We start from the raw sequence: 17,229 nt of genomic DNA, 5'->3' as shown, positions 1-17,229 counted from the left end.
AAACACAGCTTGAGGTCTGTGGCAATGTTGCCTTGGCAGGAACACAGGTTGTGGTCCGTGGCAATGTTGCCTTGGCAGGAACACAGATTGGGGTCCGTCGCACTATTAACTAGGCCTCACTCAGGCTGTGCCATGGGCGTGATCAACCAGGACTCACTCAGGCTGTGCCAGGTGCACGATTTACTAGGCCTCACTCAGGCTGTGCCAGGTGCACTGTCAACCAGGCCTCACTCAGGCTGCGCCTTGTGCATGATTAACCAGGCCTCTCTCAGGCTGCGCCAGGTGCACGATCCGCCAGGCCTCACCCAGGCAGTGTCATGTGCACAACCAGGCCTCACTCAGGCCACGCCAAGTGTATGACCAACTAAGCCTCACTCAGGCTGCGCCAGGTGCATGATTTACTCGGTCTCACTCAGGCTGCGCCAGGTGCACGATCCGCCAGGCCTCACTCAGGCTGCGCCTTGTGCATGATTAACTAGTCCTCACTCAGGCTGCGCCACGTGCACAATCAGCTAGGCCTCACTCAGGCTGCGCCAGGTGCATGATCAGACAGGCCTCACTCAGGCTGCGCCAGGTGCACGATTTACTCGGCCTCACTCAGGCAGTGTCATGTGCACGACCAACCAGGCCCCACCCAGACCGCACCAGGTGCACGATCAGCCAGGCCTCACTCAGGCTGCGCCTTGTGCATTATTAGCTAGGCCTCACTCAGGCTGCACCAGGTGCACGATCAGCCAGGCCTCACTCAGGCTGCGCCTTGTGCATTATTAGCTAGGCCTCACTCAGGCTGCGCCACGTGCACTATTAACTAGGCCTCACTCAGGCTGCGCCAGGTGCACGATCAGCTAGGCCTCCCTCAGTCTGCGCCAGGTGCATGATCAGCTCGTCCTCACTCAGACAGTGTCATGTGCACGACCAACCAGGCCCCACCCAGGCCACACCAGGTGCACGATCAACCAGGCCTCACTCAGGCTGCGCCAGGTACACACACGAGCGCACATCACCACACCATCTCACATACACGAGTGTACACCAGGGTCTGGAATGCTATTGCCAATAGACTGCAACTTGAATCACTACCTATGAGATCTTCACTCAAAACTGCTCTAGAGGAGTTGTACACTCCTAGCTGCCACTGCTATTCATTGGCCTAAAATAAAATAAAATGTTTCGCTCCGGATGACCGCTGCAAAGTATTATCTGTATTTTGATTTAGTGTGCTGATCTTAAAGGTGCATTGAAAAATGTGATACTCTGATGCTCATGTTGTTTGTGGAGTGACTCATGCAGCTAGCTGTGGCTCTAGGGTTTGGTGTTACATGTTATTTATGTAGTTTATTGTTAAAAATTCGGTTACAGTTCCTATGATCACTGTTACATTGCATTTATGGCTTTATTTTGGTGATTTCTAAATGTGTTTAGGTTTGGCCATGTTTTTGTTTATTGTAGTACGGAGTTAGACTGATGGCCTTAATCTAAGTTTTCTTGTTGTTTGACTTGCATCCCACTGGGATGTTTGCACACAGCGTTGGTGTACGGTGCTATTTCAGGAATATTTAGATTTTTTTTCCTGGATTTTCTGTTTGCACATGCACAAAGTCACTTTAAGATGTTTTCTTGTTCATGTTTTTGTTTTTTTGTTTGTTGCGGTTGCACCCGATTCAAGAGCCGAATGGCTCACAGGGCTATACCAAATAAATGAAAATAAAAACATCATACACACACGAGTGCACATCACCACACCATCACACACGAGTGTACACCATCACACACACGAGTGCACACCACCACACTATCACACACACGAGCGCACATCACACCATCACACACACACGAGTGTACACCATCACACACACACGAGTGCACACCACACTATCACACACACGAGCGCACATCACCACACCATCACACACACACTGATTGCACATCACCACACCATCACACACACACGAACGCAGAAGTCCCTCTCGTCACGGTCACTCTCACACGGCTCACACACGCGGCTCACTCACAGCTCATTCTCACTCACATTTTCACACACTCACGCACAGTTTACACTCACGCAAGACAACTCACACGCTGCTACACACGCCGCCGCGACTCAGTGGGCATTGTCGGGTGTTGTGATGGGGCGAGACATCTTGGTGAGCAGTCTTGAGACTCGGTGAGACCTCTTGTTGAGGCCTCTTGGTGAGGAGTCTTGAGACTCGGTGAGACCTCTTGGTGAGACCTCTTGGTGAGACCTCTTGGTGAGCAGTCTGGAGACTCGGTGAGACCTCTTGGTGAGACCTCTTGGTGAGGAGTCTTGAGACTTGGTGAGACTTGATGAGACCTCTTGGTGAGGAGTCTTGAGACTTGGTGAGACTTGGTGAGGCCTCTTGGTGAGGAGTCTTGAGACTCGGTGAGACCTCTTGGTGAGACCTCTTGGTGAGGAGTCTTGAGACTCGGTGAGACCTCTTGGTGAGACATCTTGGTGAGCAGTCTTGAGACTCGGTGAGACTCCGTGAGACCTCTTGGTGAGGAGTCTTGAGACTTAGAATAATATCGGCTGTGAAACCTTACTTGCTAAACATAGCTGCTTGCGTGCATATATATTCATTCCCGTATTGCCATTTACATGCAGAGCCGTCTTGGTATGGCGAGTGTGAGAGTGCGAGTGTGTGTGAATGTGTGCGTGCGAGTGTGTGTGAATGTGTGCGAGTGTGTGTGTGTGAGTGTGTAGTGGGGAGCGATAGTGTAGCGGTCAGCGCGCTGCGCTATGAACCCGGCGACAAGGGTTCGATTCCCGCTCACGGCCAACACCAGTGACGATTATCTGAACCGGTCCTGGGCCTCCCCTAGGTCGACTCAGCTTCAAATGAGTACCTGGTGCAGTGTGTAAACATTTCCACTGGGGAGACTAAGGCGTCGGGCGTGGTGCTGGCCACCCACCCCCTCGTGTACCGTTCCGGCCTTCATAGGTGCTCACTAACAGCACTTGCCCCTACAGTCTGTTAAGGCTATATGGGGGACCTGTGTGTGTGTGTGAGTGAGTGTGAGTGTGTGTGAGGAGAGGCTTGCGGTTTCAGGAAAGGGCGGTCCTGCACAGATGCCATATTTTCTGTCCGTCTGCTACAGCAGAGGTGTAGGGAATTCCAACAAAACCTACATCTCTGCTTTATTGACCTGGTCAAGGCCTATGATACCATCAGTAGCCCTGGGCTCTGGGTTGTTCTTCGTGCTTTTGGAGTACCTGACCCTCTGTTCACGATCATTAAGGACCTTCATGATGATAAGCGGGCCCGGGTAAAACTACGTGGCCGGGAGTCAGAGCCATTCCCTGTACACCTTGGGGTGCGACAGGGATGTCCTCTGGCTCCCACATTATTTAACATCTATTTTGACCACGTAGTTCGTGAAGCCTTCAATAGCTGTACCGGGGAAATCTCCATATGGTACAGATATAATGGGAGGCTGATCGATGCCCGGGTGCGGTCAAAGGATGGCTCCCAATTGCTCAACCACGTTATGTATGCTGATGATTTGGTAATAGCTGCTCATTCAGAGGAGGAGTTGGAGCCGCTGCTGCTGAGACTGGAGCGTGCCACTAAGAGGTGGGGCCTTACCATCAGCCCCACCAAAACTAAGCACCTGCCTGGGTATTTTGTACCATCGGACACTCCACCCCCACAACTCCCAATCGGTGATGGGGCAGTTGTGGAGAGAGTGGAGAGTTTCCCATACCTGGGCAGTGTGCTTATGACTGGCTCCAGTTTAACAGCAGAGGTCTCACTCCGAATCAGTCGAGTGGCAATATCTTTTCATCGGTTGCGTAACGCTGTGTGGAAGCTACCTGGTCTGTCGCTCCGCACTAAGCTTCAGGTCTTCTCGGCCACGGTCATTCCCTCCCTTCTCTACGCTTGCGAAACGTGGACCCCCCTAATGGAACATCTTCGCCGGTTAGAAACATTTAGGCTGGCCTGCCTACGATCCATCCTGGGTTTAACCAGACTGGATTGTGTGAGGAGATCACAAATCCTTGAAAGATCTGGGCAAGGTCCCATCGGTGAGCTCCTCCAGCGGGGAAGGCTGCGATGGCTGGGTCATGTAGCCCGCATGCCCAGCCACCGCATGCCGAAACAGCTTTTGTTCGGCCGGATTGAGGGGGCTAAGCGGGCGCTGCACGGGCTAGAGAAGAGATGGAGTGATGTGGTACAGGAGGACGTGGAGCTGAGTGGACTTGCCAATGACTGGTACCAGCGGTGTCAAGATCGGCCTCTGTGGAGGAGGCTCGTGAAGGACGCTACTGGGCAGTTGGAGGCAGTCGCCCTCCAACAACAACGGAGGGCGGAGGAGCGACGCTCACAACAACGAGTGGAGCGCCGGGTGGCTAAAGCACAGTAGGTTGCCACAGTAGGGGGCACAGGTGGTGCATCAGCCAGTCATCTCAGTCAGTCGACCCGTGGCACCTGGGTCTGCCCCGTGACCTGCCAGCGGGCGTTTGACACTTCACGTGGCCTCAGGGTGCACATAGCCTGGCACAAGCATCGTGGTGACGTCACCGCCACTTAGTGGCGAATGGCGGTTGTTGTTGTTGTGTGTGAGTGTGTGTGAATGTGTGTGAGTGTGTGAGTGCGAGTGTGAGTGAGTGTGCGTGTGCAAGGCGTGATGTTTAAAAGGCAATAATTCCCAGAACGCCCTGCACGAACCCTCACCCCTCGCTGTGCTTAAATTGTCTCGACAATTAACAGGGACGGTTAGCGGATCAATGGACTCCCCCACCACGCGAACCACTCCAGTATATCATCACAATCAGCCTTGGGCGATCCACTCGTGGATGAAGTTCCCCCCCCCCCCCGACTACCGCCCCCCCCTCCCAAAGCCGTCGTCATCTCTCTCAGGATCCTGCGATGCGAGAAATCCTCTGAGCGCCTTTGCCTGGACACGCGAACTCATTCCATAGCTCCGTCTCCTCGACCCTCGTTGTGTTTGACTATCGGGGCCCTCGCCCAGAGGCGTGCGGCTGTCCACGCGTCGTCACTCGCCCGTGTGTGCAGTCCCTCCTCCACCACGTCAATACAATCAATCGCGCGTAGATTGTTCTTTGTCGGTATCGCCGATCTGTGAATGCTTTTGTCAGACAAAAAAAACCGCGAATAAGACAGTAGTTATTGGGCAAGAGCCGTATGACATTAAGACGGATATCGTCTTCTTAGACCCATCGATCCAGACGGAGAGAAATTCTGACCCCACCCCAAGAGCCAACAGCATCGCGGCTCTGCCTTCACCACCCTCCCCTCCCAGGATTACCATTCACCCCCCTCCACCATCCCCTCGTCCGGCTCGCCACCCCCTCTCTCTGTAGGACTTGAGAAGTTGGGTTGGGGGGGGGGGGAGACACGTGCCTCTGCTGTGTGTGACGGTAGCGCAGTGGTTAGCGCACCCCGCTACAAACCCGTCGAGGAGAGGCAACAGATGTATTTTTTCTTGTAAGGATGCGTGGAGCAAGACGACCCCATCGCCCACGCGCACGGCCCTCGCCGATGGGGAGTGCGCTACTTCAGCGGCATTGACTCGCGAGAGACGACGTCAGATCGACTGTGTCGTGACCACCGCCCCTCTCCCACGAGTCTGTCCCCACTAGGGGATGCGAAATGCAGCATCGAAATCTTTTGAGCCGAGAGCTTGCGAATAAGAAAGCGGAGCTCAATTTGAGAGATGTTCTGGGGAATGTGTGTAACGTGTGCCAGTTGTTTACACGCTCACACAGATGTTCCGTTGTGTTTGAGTTGTTCCCCCAACGTTTGAAAACGCGAAGTGTCCATTGGGACGCTCCGCGTTGCGCGCACGTGGTTTTGCGGAGCGTCTGTCTGCACGCAACCTGCCTGTGTTGGGGTTTGTATTCTCTCGCCAGGTTCTGCGTGGGGGTTTTCTCCGGGTTCTCTGGTTTCCTCCCATAGCAAACCCCCCCCCCCCACCGCCACCCAAAGATCGCAACGCTGAAGAATTGCTTGCAAATGACTCAATTGGAGTTTTGTGCATCACAGGAACGTCGCCTGACTACTGCGACACAACGTGGCAGGGCCATCCTGACAATGATAATAATAATGATAATAGTGAAAATAACGATAATGATAACAGTGATAATGATGATGGTAACCACACCTGAAGACGCTGGACCAGACACGGGAACCGCCCGAGTGGCTCACAGTCGGAGTGTTGCGAGTCCGACTCCAGGTTGGGGTGGGGGGAGTTCAGCCCATCATCATCATCGTCCCACCGGGGTCGACGAAATGAGAACCGCTTTGTTTGGAAGTTAGCAGTCTTTGTACGATGAAACGTCTCGCGCCCGCCATAGGAATGTGGAATATCCACCATTGCCCGAAACATCGCCAATTACATGTACAGTATATATTTTTTTTAATTAAAGACTGGTGTATTGAGATTTTTTTCTGGTGTTTGCACAACACCACTGCCAACTCAAAATGCAGCAAACATCACCAGAGTGATTCAGAACCCTTCTTTGCGCTGTGTGGGGGAAGGGAGGGGGGGCAGGTGGGGGGTGCGGCCAAGTAATGGGGGGGGGGGGGGAGTTTGCTTTGATGGCCAAATTGTTCTGTGGAGCCCCCCCCCCCCCCCCGCCGGGCATTTAACGTCTCTGTGTGGATTGACCGTGGCCAGAAAACGCGTGACTGATTCGTGTGAAGTGGCTTTCCAAATCCGTCCCGTGACAATTACCGAATATCACCCCCCCCCCCTACCCAGTCCGCCCAGGGCGCTTCCCCAAACAAAAGCGGGCGATCACCCTTCACCCCCCCCCCCCTCCTCGTCATTCCACTGCCTCTTGTCGGTTCAACGACGACGGTGGCTTATCACCGTCAATTGTCTCGCGTCAATCATCAGCCGTCAATCATCGCGTCCCGGCATTCAGTCGTCGAGCGCCTGCCCACCACCATCATCATCATCAACAACAACAACAATCATACGTCGTTACCCATCATGCCGGGACTGTCTCCCGCTGTTCTCATTCGCGTCTGCGTGAGGGATTGGCGCGTCACGCGCACGCGGTTAAAATTGTTTTTTTTTTACTACCACCAGAAGATAAAAATAAAACTGTCATATTTTTTTAAACAACGGAGGGGGGTGAATTGTAAACGTACCCCGATTAGCATGACTGAAAAATGGCCGCTTGTATAAATTTGATTAATCCCATGATTAACTGGAATTTGAAATGAATAACTACGTGCAGAGTCTGCCTGTCACACCCACCTTTAATTATAATAAACTCCATTCGTTCGGTGTCAACAGCACTGCGGGACCAGCTTCAGGCCATGGCCCTTATTCGGAGCGCATCAAATGAAGAAGCACATAAAGTTTGCCATGAAGAAGGGCCATTTGCCCGAAATGTCGCGAATCATCATGTGTTGTTTTAAAAACCACAGGCAGCGTAATTCACGAATGTGTTGAGTGTTGTTTTTGGCGGTGCGTGTTCACGACTGCCAACGCAGCATCGCCACAATAGTCTGTTGAATGATAACACTGTGTAACATTTTTTTCCTGGGTAGTAAGTGTCATTTCCTAATTGCTTATGCGTCAAAAGTACAGAAAATGGCTATTATTCCTCGCAAACTTTGCTTTTGTGACCAGGACAGTTATATTTTGAAATGCAACTATTTTCCAGAACGTTCCTGATAGATTCAGTGCTGAGTAAACTTGAAGTAACTTCTAGAACATTCTAGAACTTTCCAGTAATATAAATAGTATAAATACATGGGCCTTAAGCCCACCAGTTTAGTTCCAGCTGCCTAAATGGATACATATCTGCATTTTACTGAGATAGTATTAAGAAACTGCAAGCATCTGGCAGACACATTTTACTCTGTGTGCGGACAATTCAGCAAGAAAAGAGTGAAAAGTACTCTGTGGAAGCATCTGGTAAGATGTGGGAGGCCTACAAGGCATATTTCGGCATGCCTGTCGGCCAGTAAAGGAGAAAGCGGCTTGGAACAGCTTTGTCGCAGTGGTTCGTGGCTTCCTGGTTGAGACTCTGGTGAAGAACTACGGCACACTGGGCTGTAGGATGTCTCTCGAAGTCCATATCCTTGATGCTCATCTTGATAAATTCAAGGAGAACATGGGAGCGTACTCGGAGGAGCAAGGCGAGCCCTTCCACCAGGATATACTGGACTTTGAACGCCGCTACCAAGGACATTATAACGAGAACATGATGGGAGACAACATTTGGGGGCTGATTCGTTAAAGTGATTTACAGCATAATCGTAAATCTCGAAAAACTGCTAACTTCTACATATTTTGTAGTAATTTTTGTATTACTTTAGTATTAATACATGTACATTTTTATTCATATGTTGTTTTTTTCTGACTGTATGTGAACGAAAAGACACAAATCCGCCAGTTTTCTCATTGAAAATAGGTACATTTCAACATTTCAATGTCCTGGTCACAAAAGCAAAGTTTGTGGGGAATAATAGTCACGTTCTGTACTTTGTAGGCATAAGCAATTAGGAAATAACACTTACTACCCAGGAACAAAAATTGTGTTACATCGTGTAATTGGTGGTAACAGAGGCACATGTGCAGCAATGCAGTTTCTCGCTCACGCCACTGCTGGCCTCCACTCGAGGGAGCTCTAGACAGCCCCTTGTAGAGGGGATCTTGGCCTACTCTTCTACGCTGACCTGATGTCTGTTTAAGAAGTGGGAATAGACCCACACGTTACCCCACCGCGAGGCGAACTGCCCCATCGAATGACGGTGGTGTAGACACGGATAAAGAGGCTGAGTGGGAATTTAACGACACCTGCGACCATTGCATTCAGCTGCCGCGCTGGGAAATTGAGTCGAATCAGCGAGCTCTGCATGGCAAGTCCAGTGCGCGAAACATTACAACCACTGTGGCATTAATAATACAATAATAACAATGATGATGATAATCATGATTGTTGCAATACTCTCCACATCTGAACTAAACCTTTGGCGGCGTTAATTAATGAAAGTTAATTAAAAAAATAAGTATTACGTTCGATTCCAGCGTCCGCCCCGATTAATACCGTGGTGGTGTGTATTTACCATAATGATAATACTACTACTACGGCCGTCTGCTTCCCTTGAAGTGGACTCTAAACCTCCCACGATATCATTTGCAAGTGAGGGCCACCGTGTAGGCCACTGTGTAGGCCACCGTGTAGGCCACTGTGTATGCTACTGTGTAGGCCACCGTGTATGCCACCGTGTAGGCCATCGTGTCTGCCACCGTGTAGGCCACCGTGTATGCCACCGTGTAGGCCATCGTGTAGGCCATCATGTAGGCCACCGTGTAGGCCACCGTCTAGGCCATCGTGTAGGCCACCGTGTAGGCCACCGTGTAGGCCACCGTCTAGGCCACCGTGTAGGCCACCGTGTAGGCCACTGTGTATGCCATCGTGTAGGCCACCGTGTATGCCACCGTGTAGGCCACCGTGTAGGCCACCGTGTATGCCACTGTGTAGGCCACCGTCTAGGCCACCGATTAGGCCACTGCATAGGCCACCGCCTAGGCCACCGTGTAGGCCATCGTGTAGGCCACTGTGTAGGCCACTGTGTATGCTACTGTGTATGCCACCGTGTAGGCCACTGCGTAGGCCACTGTGTAGGCCACCGTCTAGGTCACTGTGTAGGCCACCGTCTAGGCCACCGTGTAGGCCACCGTGTAGGCCACCGTGTAGGCCACCGTGTAGGTCACTGTGTAGGCCACCGTGTAGGTCTCTGTGTAGGCCACCGCTTAGGCCACTGCATAGGCCGCCGTGTAGGCCACCGTGTAGGCCACCGCTTAGGCCACTGTGTAGGTCATCGTGTACGCCACTTGTGTAGGCCACTGTGTAGGCCACTGCGCTGGCGTCACGGTCAACATTTGCCAAATTTTAAAAAAGATTACACCGCACAAATTACGACTTTGGAATCTACATCGTGATCGTCGCCACCCCCACGCCCCCCATCCCACCATCCCTCCTGTGAATACTTGGCAGGATCCTCCTGAAAAGGAGTCGCGAGACTCATTGTTGGAGGCTGTCCTGATCAAACGAGGAAGTTGAATTCTTAACAAAATTCCAGAGTGAAAAAAATGCGTGGGATGATTCATCCTCTCCCCCCTTCCCACCTCCCCTCCTTCCCCTCTCCCATCCCCTCCACCTCCTCCCCTCCTCCCCCACCGAAATTAATTTGTCGCAATACAGCAGGGGAGTGATTTGATTCAAAGTTCCATTCTCCTCGTCTCATTCTTTACCATCTTCTTCATATCATCACGCATACAACACGCATTGTATGCGTGTATGCGTGTTGTATGCATGATTTGCTCTGACCATGTTCTGGTTTGCTCATCCAGCGTGTACCACCGTCATCGTCGACATCGGCGGCCACGCTCTATCCACTGCTACAGAGATAGATTATTTGGTTTGGGCCAACCCGACTCTGCTGATGAGAAACTGAATGTCGAAACCGACCCAGAGTGTTGAACCAATGCCGCTGAAACGACGGGACGTGCCATTATTTTTTAATCATGTGTAGGAATAGGTGTGGAGGAGGCGTGTTGTTTATTTAATCCACTGATGGATGAAGGCTGCCCTATGACGTCGCCAAGTCTCACAGCCCGGGGTGTCTCACAGCCCGGGGTGACTCACAGCCCGGGGTGTCTCACAGCCCGGGGTGTCTCACAGCCCGGGGTGTCTCACAGCCCGGGGTGTCTCACAGCCCGGGGTGTCTCACAGCCCGGGGTGTCTCACAGCCCGGGGTGCCTCAAAGCCCGGGCTGTGAGACACCCCGGGGCGTCTCACAGCCCGGGGTGTCTCACAGCCCGGGCTGTGAGACACCCCGGGGTGTCTAACGGCCCGGGGTGTCTCACAGCCCGGGGTGTCTCACAGCCCGGGGTGTCTCACAGCCCGGGGTGTCTCACAGCCCGGGGTGTCTCTCTCCTCTGCAGTCACTTCCCATTCTCTTTGGTAAATACGAATTCTCGACGTCTCTATAAATATAAATGAGATTATTTTGGAGGGGGGGGGGGGGTCAATTGCCCCCATCCACTCCTCATGATCCGCCACTGGTTCATGTAAAATCTCGCTCGCCTCTCAGAAATCTATTTGCTATGAAAAAGTGCTATTGCCCGAAATGTCACTTATTCTACTAATAGTATTTTTCTGTCTCCTTTCAGAACTTGGTGTTATTGACACGGAACGTATATACAATTTTTTTTTATCAATTGTGATTGTGCGCCACTGCCAACACAGCAGCATCACCAAATAATTTGCTGTGAGGAAGGAGCATTGCCGAAAGGAAGGTTGCCTGGCGCTTTGTAAGTTATCGCGTTATTCACACAGCTCCCCTCTCTTGTCTCTCTCCCGTTCAACTCCCGCCCCCCCCCCCCCCATCGTGCCCCGCCCCCCATCCCCACCGAGCAGTGGATGTAGATGTGTCGGTGAGCCTACTGGTTGTGATCGTCAGCTTCTGCGCCATCGCTCTGCTGCTCGTGTCGCTCTTCGTCTCGTGGAAGCTCTGCTGGCTGCCATGGCGACACAAGCTCAAGGCGGCGTCGTTGCCGGCGCACGCCAAGCAGCGCGAGAACGCGGCGAGCCGAGCGAACGGCCGGGCCAGAGACGCGCCCTCCTGCAAGGACAACAACCCCGGCAGAGGTGCGTTCGAAATGTCTCTCTCGCGTCCGCGTCGGTTCAGTTAGCGTCACGTGCCGGGGGGGGGTTCTTCCTCGGCGCGTGCGGCGAAACGTCGGTGCACCGCCACGACCCGAGGACATCGTGGCGAGCCGCAGCACAACCCTCGAGAGCCCACGTGGTGGGAATGAATCGAGTGATCTGGTGACGGTGATGCTGCTGAGTCAATAACAATACTGTAGACTTTTAATGAATACATACACTGTAATAATGGATGTTTCGGGCAATGGCCCTTTTCCATAGCAGTTCAGAATATTTATCCGAGAAGAATTTGATGAGCTATGAAGCTCTTTTTCACAGATGTCCAGGAGTTCAGGAGAAACTCCAGATAAATCGAGTGGATCATAACAATTGCACTCTCTCCATTTGCTATGTTAGAAGGGCCATTTCCCGAAACGTCGTCTATTCAACAGTTTAACTTGTGAGGCCACCCGTGAGAGTGTAGATGCGAGCGTGTTGACTGTGGGGGTTGACTATGGGGGTTAACTGTGGGGGTTGACTGCGCGGGTTGTCACGATGGTGGCCGTGGTGGTGGTGGTGGTGGGGGTAGATGGGGCTGGCAAGGATGCGGTGGGAGCGGTGGCATCGACTCCTCGGCTCCAGCACGCGGCCTCGTCCGTGCCCTCGCCAGCCACCTCCACTTCCATCGGTACTCACCCTTCCTCACCCTCTCGGCATTACAAAGACAAAGGTCCCCCACCCCTCCCCCCCTGTAGCCTTAACCTACTCTTGGGGCAAGAGCTGTTAGCGAGTAGAAGCGCGCATAAAGGCTGGCACGGCACACGATGAAGTGGGTGGGCACCACCACGCCCAGCCGCCTTTGTCTCCCATGTGGTGCTGTTTGCCACATCGCACCAGGTCATCAATTGAGGCTGAGTCGACCAAGGGGAGGCCCAGAACCGGTTCAGATAATCGTCACTTGTGTTGATGGTGAGCAGGAATGGAACTCGGTTAACCAGGTTGGTAGTGCAGAGCGCTAACCGCGACACTACCGCTCACCACAAGGCTCACCCTCACCACACTCGAGCCAGAACCACCCAACAACCCTCTGGCTCTCCCTCGTATGGAGAGAGAGGCCTCCTCTTCCGCCAACGGTGACGTGAGAGAGAAATTGCGGGGTTGTGCCTTTACATGTTTTGTTTTTAATAAACGGAGTGCAGCACTGAACAGTGATTGAAGCCACTGGGACGATCGGTGTGGATTGAGCGAGAGAAAGATCGCCGGAAAGCGGAGGCAGGTGGCTGGAACAGGACGCGCCTGCGTGGGGCAGGGCGTTCCTGCACACGACGACACGTCCAGTTGAGTTCGTGCGTAGCTGCAGCGTAGCGAGCGTAGGGCCAGGCAGGGGGTGCATTGCCCCCCCCCCCTCCCAGTGGCCAAAGCTACGAGTTGGGGCCCCCTTGACAGCTACCACGAGATATGTTTTCAACAAAAAAAACTAAAACTTATTTTGCGAAGACGGAGCGCCCCCATGGTGTTAAACGTTCGAGACCGTGAGCGTTACGACGACGTGATTAGGCAAGAGGAGCCGCGATGAATAATGGCCGAGGTGCGACCGCGCAAGACAAATCAAACACAGGGGCCCCATCTGACCGATTGTCGCATCTCCTGAGCCGACAATGTAGTTAATACACCACTGGTGTGAAGTCTGTAGTCGCATCTGTCCTGTCCCACACGATGCCAATGAATCCACCGGCCCCAGCTCCATTCATGATCCACGCGTTTGGCTGCAACTGCATTGCCCATGCATTGTGCACTGATGATTATGATGTCAGTGAAAGATCATGGCCATGATGATAGTCATAATGCTAGTGATAACTCATCATCATCATCATTATCCATGATCTGTCAACTTCTGGATGAAGCCCTTCTCAAACTCTCACCATTGATCATGATGTGACATGATGATATGACATGATGATGTGACATGATGATGACCATACCAATAATTGTAACAATCACCATCAACGCCATCAACCTCATCATCACCACAATCACCACCATCACTACCGTAATCATAACCACCAAACATTACCACCACCACTTTACACCCCTACCGACACAAACACTACCACCATCACCACCAACTCACCCCTGTCACCACAACGATCACTACCACTCACCATCTACCACCACCATCACGACCATCACCACCACCACCATATATACCCCTACCGACACCATCACTACGAATCACCACCTACCACCACTACCACTCACCACCATCACCAAGGTGCAGGCGAGCAGCCCTCGGCGCGGAACAAGCGGGTGGAGATCCTCAGCGGTAGTGGCGGCAGTGGCGGAACCGTGACGCGCATTGGTGAGCAGCAGGCAATCAAGATCAGCCACACGTCGCCCGACATCCCCGCGGACGTGCAGCGTGCCGGACACGGCGCCGACAGTCGCTCTGACAGCGCCCGCATCCAGCGCCAGGTCACCGAGCCCACGTCCTCCTCCCGGTGAGCCACCACACCAGGCCACAGAGCCCACGTCCTCCTCCCGGTGAGCCACCACACCAGGCCACTGAGCCCACGTGCTCCTCCCGGTGAGCCACCACACCAGGCCACAGAGCCCACGTGCTCCTCCCAGTGAGCCACCACACCAGGCCACAGAGCCCACGTGCTCCTCCCAGTGAGCCACCACACCAGGCCACCGAGCCCACGTGCTCCTCCCAGTGAGCCACCACACCAGGCCATAGAGCCCACGTGCTCCTCCCAGTGAGCCACCGTGCCCGGTCACAGAGAGAACAATGTCGCGGAGGCCAAGCATGTCAAGGTGAGGTTCACTCTCCTTCTCACTCTCTCTCTCCCTCTCTCTCCCGCTGTCTCCCCACAGCCACACGTCGTTCCGGCGGCAGCTGCCACGGCAGCTCAACCTGTCCCATCTGGAAGTGATGGGCACCCCGCCGAGCCCGGCGACGCGGCGGCCGTCCCCCCTCGACATCGGGCGCATCAAGCCCGAGCTGTACAAGCAGCGCTCCGTCGAGGGCGACGACGCCGACGGAGGCTGCGGGACGACGGCCGCCAACGACGGGCGAACGCTGGCGGGCAAGCTGAACTTCGCGCTGCACTACGACTACGAGATGGAGCAGCTGCTCGTGAGGGTGTGCCGTGCCGCCGAGCTGCCCGCCAAGGACTTCTCGGGCACGTCGGACCCCTACGTGAAGATCTACCTGCTGCCCGATCGCAAGCGCAAGTACCAGACCAAGGTGCACCGCAAGACGCTCAACCCCGTGTTCGAAGAGACCTTCCAGTTCTTCGTGCCGTACGCGGAGCTGCCCGCGCGGCGCCTGCACTTCAGTGTCTACGACTTCGACCGCTTCTCGCGCCATGACACCATCGGCCAGGTGGTGGTGGACAACTTGTTCGAGGAGTCGGACCTGTCGCGAGAGACCTCGCTCTGGAGAGACATTGAGTGCGTCGCATCGGTAGGAGGCCCGCGGCTGCGCACGCGGCCGAGGAGGTGGTGATGGAGGACGCTCGCTCACTCGCTCGCTGAATTTGTAGTGGAGTTGAACGGAGGACGAGTGGTGGTGGTTTTGGTGATGGTGGAGAGGGGGTTGAGTGGGATTTCTTTCTGCGGCGAGGGGGTGACGTGTCGCTAATGTGTGTGTCTGTTCGTGTGTCTAATCTAAACTAATTCTTTTTTTACTTTTTAAACTAAACTTTGTATTTTACGATGTAAGGCCCACTGAGCTATATAGCTCTTTTTTCAGCGACTTGGCCACAAATGAGAGCTCAACGAGGTGGTTTACCATATAGAAATGTATAACAGCCCCAAATACTCTAAACACATTTTGATTTAAAGCTTTCGTGACTGCAGTAATTAATATTCTTAGCTCTTTCGGTAAAGTCACGTTGAAGGGAAACAATAAAATAATAAAATACATATAAAACAATAAAAATTCTCACGACGTTTCGACCATAACACAAACGGTCGTCATCAGGTGTGTCGGTTTGCATTTATTTATTTTTAAACGGTGTATTTATTTTATGAGACCTCCTTTGCCAGAAACAAGATATAGGAATAGGTTTTACCCTTTTAACTGGCACAAAAACTGACACCTTTATTCAAGGCATCACGTTTGCAATAACCACAACACAAGCAGTCAAAATGCAAACAAAAAAGATTGCATTTTGACTGCTTGTGTTGTGGTTATTGCAAACATGATGCCTTGAATAAAGGTGTCAGTTTTTGTGCCAGTTAAAAGGGTAAAACCTATTCCTATATGGTGTATTTATTTATTTATAAAAAAAACGTCAGCGCCACGCGCAGTGATTTGGCAGTTTATTTAGAAGGACTAGTCCATCTTTGTTCTGAAAAGAGGAGGGGGAGGACGAAAAATTAATGTATGCTGTCTGAAAGCCACTGTAAGCGTGAACAATCAATTAAGACCTGAAATGGTTAATCAAATCTTTCCAATGATTGCTAAGCCAGAATCCATCTTCTCGGTTGAAATTGTCTCTGTGCCTGTATATGTGGATAGCCTCATGAACGAATCTCTCATGGTAGCCAGATGGCTTACAAAGAACCTCTGTCTTGGAAAAGTCAATGTCATGTGAGCCTACTGAATTATAACAATGATCTGCCACGGCCGAGGTGTTGGTCCTACCGTGTTTAAGGTCTGCTTTGTGTTCACGAATGCGGTCCGAGACATGGCGTTTGGTTTAAGTTGCCTCTGTGGTAGTAGTTACATTGGAGAAACCAAACGCCATGTCTCGGACTGCATTCGTGAACACAAAGCAGACCTTAAACACGGTAGGACCAACACCTCGGCCGTGGCAGATCATTGTTATAATTCAGTAGGCTCACATGACATTGACTTTTCCATGACAAAGGTTCTTTGTAAGCCATCTGGCTACCATGAGAGATTCGTTCATGAGGCTATCCACATATACAAGCACAGAGACAATTTCAACCGAGAAGATGGATTCTGGCTTAGCAATCATTGGAAAGATTTGATTAACCATTTCAGGTCTTAATTGATTGTTCACGCTTACAGTGGCTTTCAGACACCATACATGAATTTTTCGTCTCCCCCCTCCTCTTTTCAGAACATTGATGGACTAGTCCTTCTAAATAAACTGTCAAATCGCTGCGCATGGCGCTGACGTTTTTTTATAAATAAATACACCGTTTAAAAATAAATAAGTTAATGCAAACCGACACACCTGATGACGACCGTTTGTGTTATGGTCGAAACGTCGTGAGAATTTGTATTGTTTTATATATATTTTATTATTTTATTGTTTCCCTTCAACGTGACTTTACCAAAAGAGCTAAGAATATATACTCTAAACACATGTTTATAAATGTGGAGCGGAAAACTGGAGGACCCGGAGAAAAATCCACGGAACCACAGGGAGAGCATGCAAACTCCAAATATACAGGCGTCAGAGTCGGGATCGAACCCACAACCTCCTGTGTATCAGGCGAGGTAGTTACTATCTCGCCACCGTGGTGCCCTGTGCGTAGAGGGAGCCGGCGGCCTCAGTTCGATTCCTGCTCACAGGCGACCTCAATAACGGATAATC

The 17,229-nt window shown here is 52.1% G+C and overlaps 1 protein-coding gene across 4 annotated transcripts in view; it reads left to right on the top strand.

The window, feature by feature from the left end:
• The window catches only part of LOC116945646 (synaptotagmin-10-like), a 67,042-nt gene that overhangs the window by 32,355 nt on the left and 17,458 nt on the right, over positions 1–17,229 (top strand). For 3 of the 4 annotated variants that reach the window (XM_032960170.2, XM_032960171.2, XM_032960168.2), the window contains exons 2-5: positions 11,429–11,659; positions 12,246–12,344; positions 13,929–14,154; positions 14,531–15,122. In XM_032960170.2, the coding sequence (XP_032816061.2) occupies positions 11,429–11,659; positions 12,246–12,344; positions 13,929–14,154; positions 14,531–15,122 (1,148 nt within the window). The remainder of the gene's footprint in view (positions 1–11,428; positions 11,660–12,245; positions 12,345–13,928; positions 14,155–14,530; positions 15,123–17,229) is intronic. The other variant, XM_032960169.2, reaches the window with a different exon arrangement.

The sequence above is a fragment of the Petromyzon marinus genome, chromosome 24 (genome assembly GCF_048934315.1).
Source record: "Petromyzon marinus isolate PM22_M1 ecotype Great Lakes invasive population chromosome 24, UKy_Petmar_22M1.pri1.0, whole genome shotgun sequence".
NCBI classification, from domain to species: Eukaryota; Metazoa; Chordata; class Hyperoartia; order Petromyzontiformes; family Petromyzontidae; genus Petromyzon; species Petromyzon marinus.
This window is presented reverse-complemented; position numbering and strand designations above follow the sequence as displayed.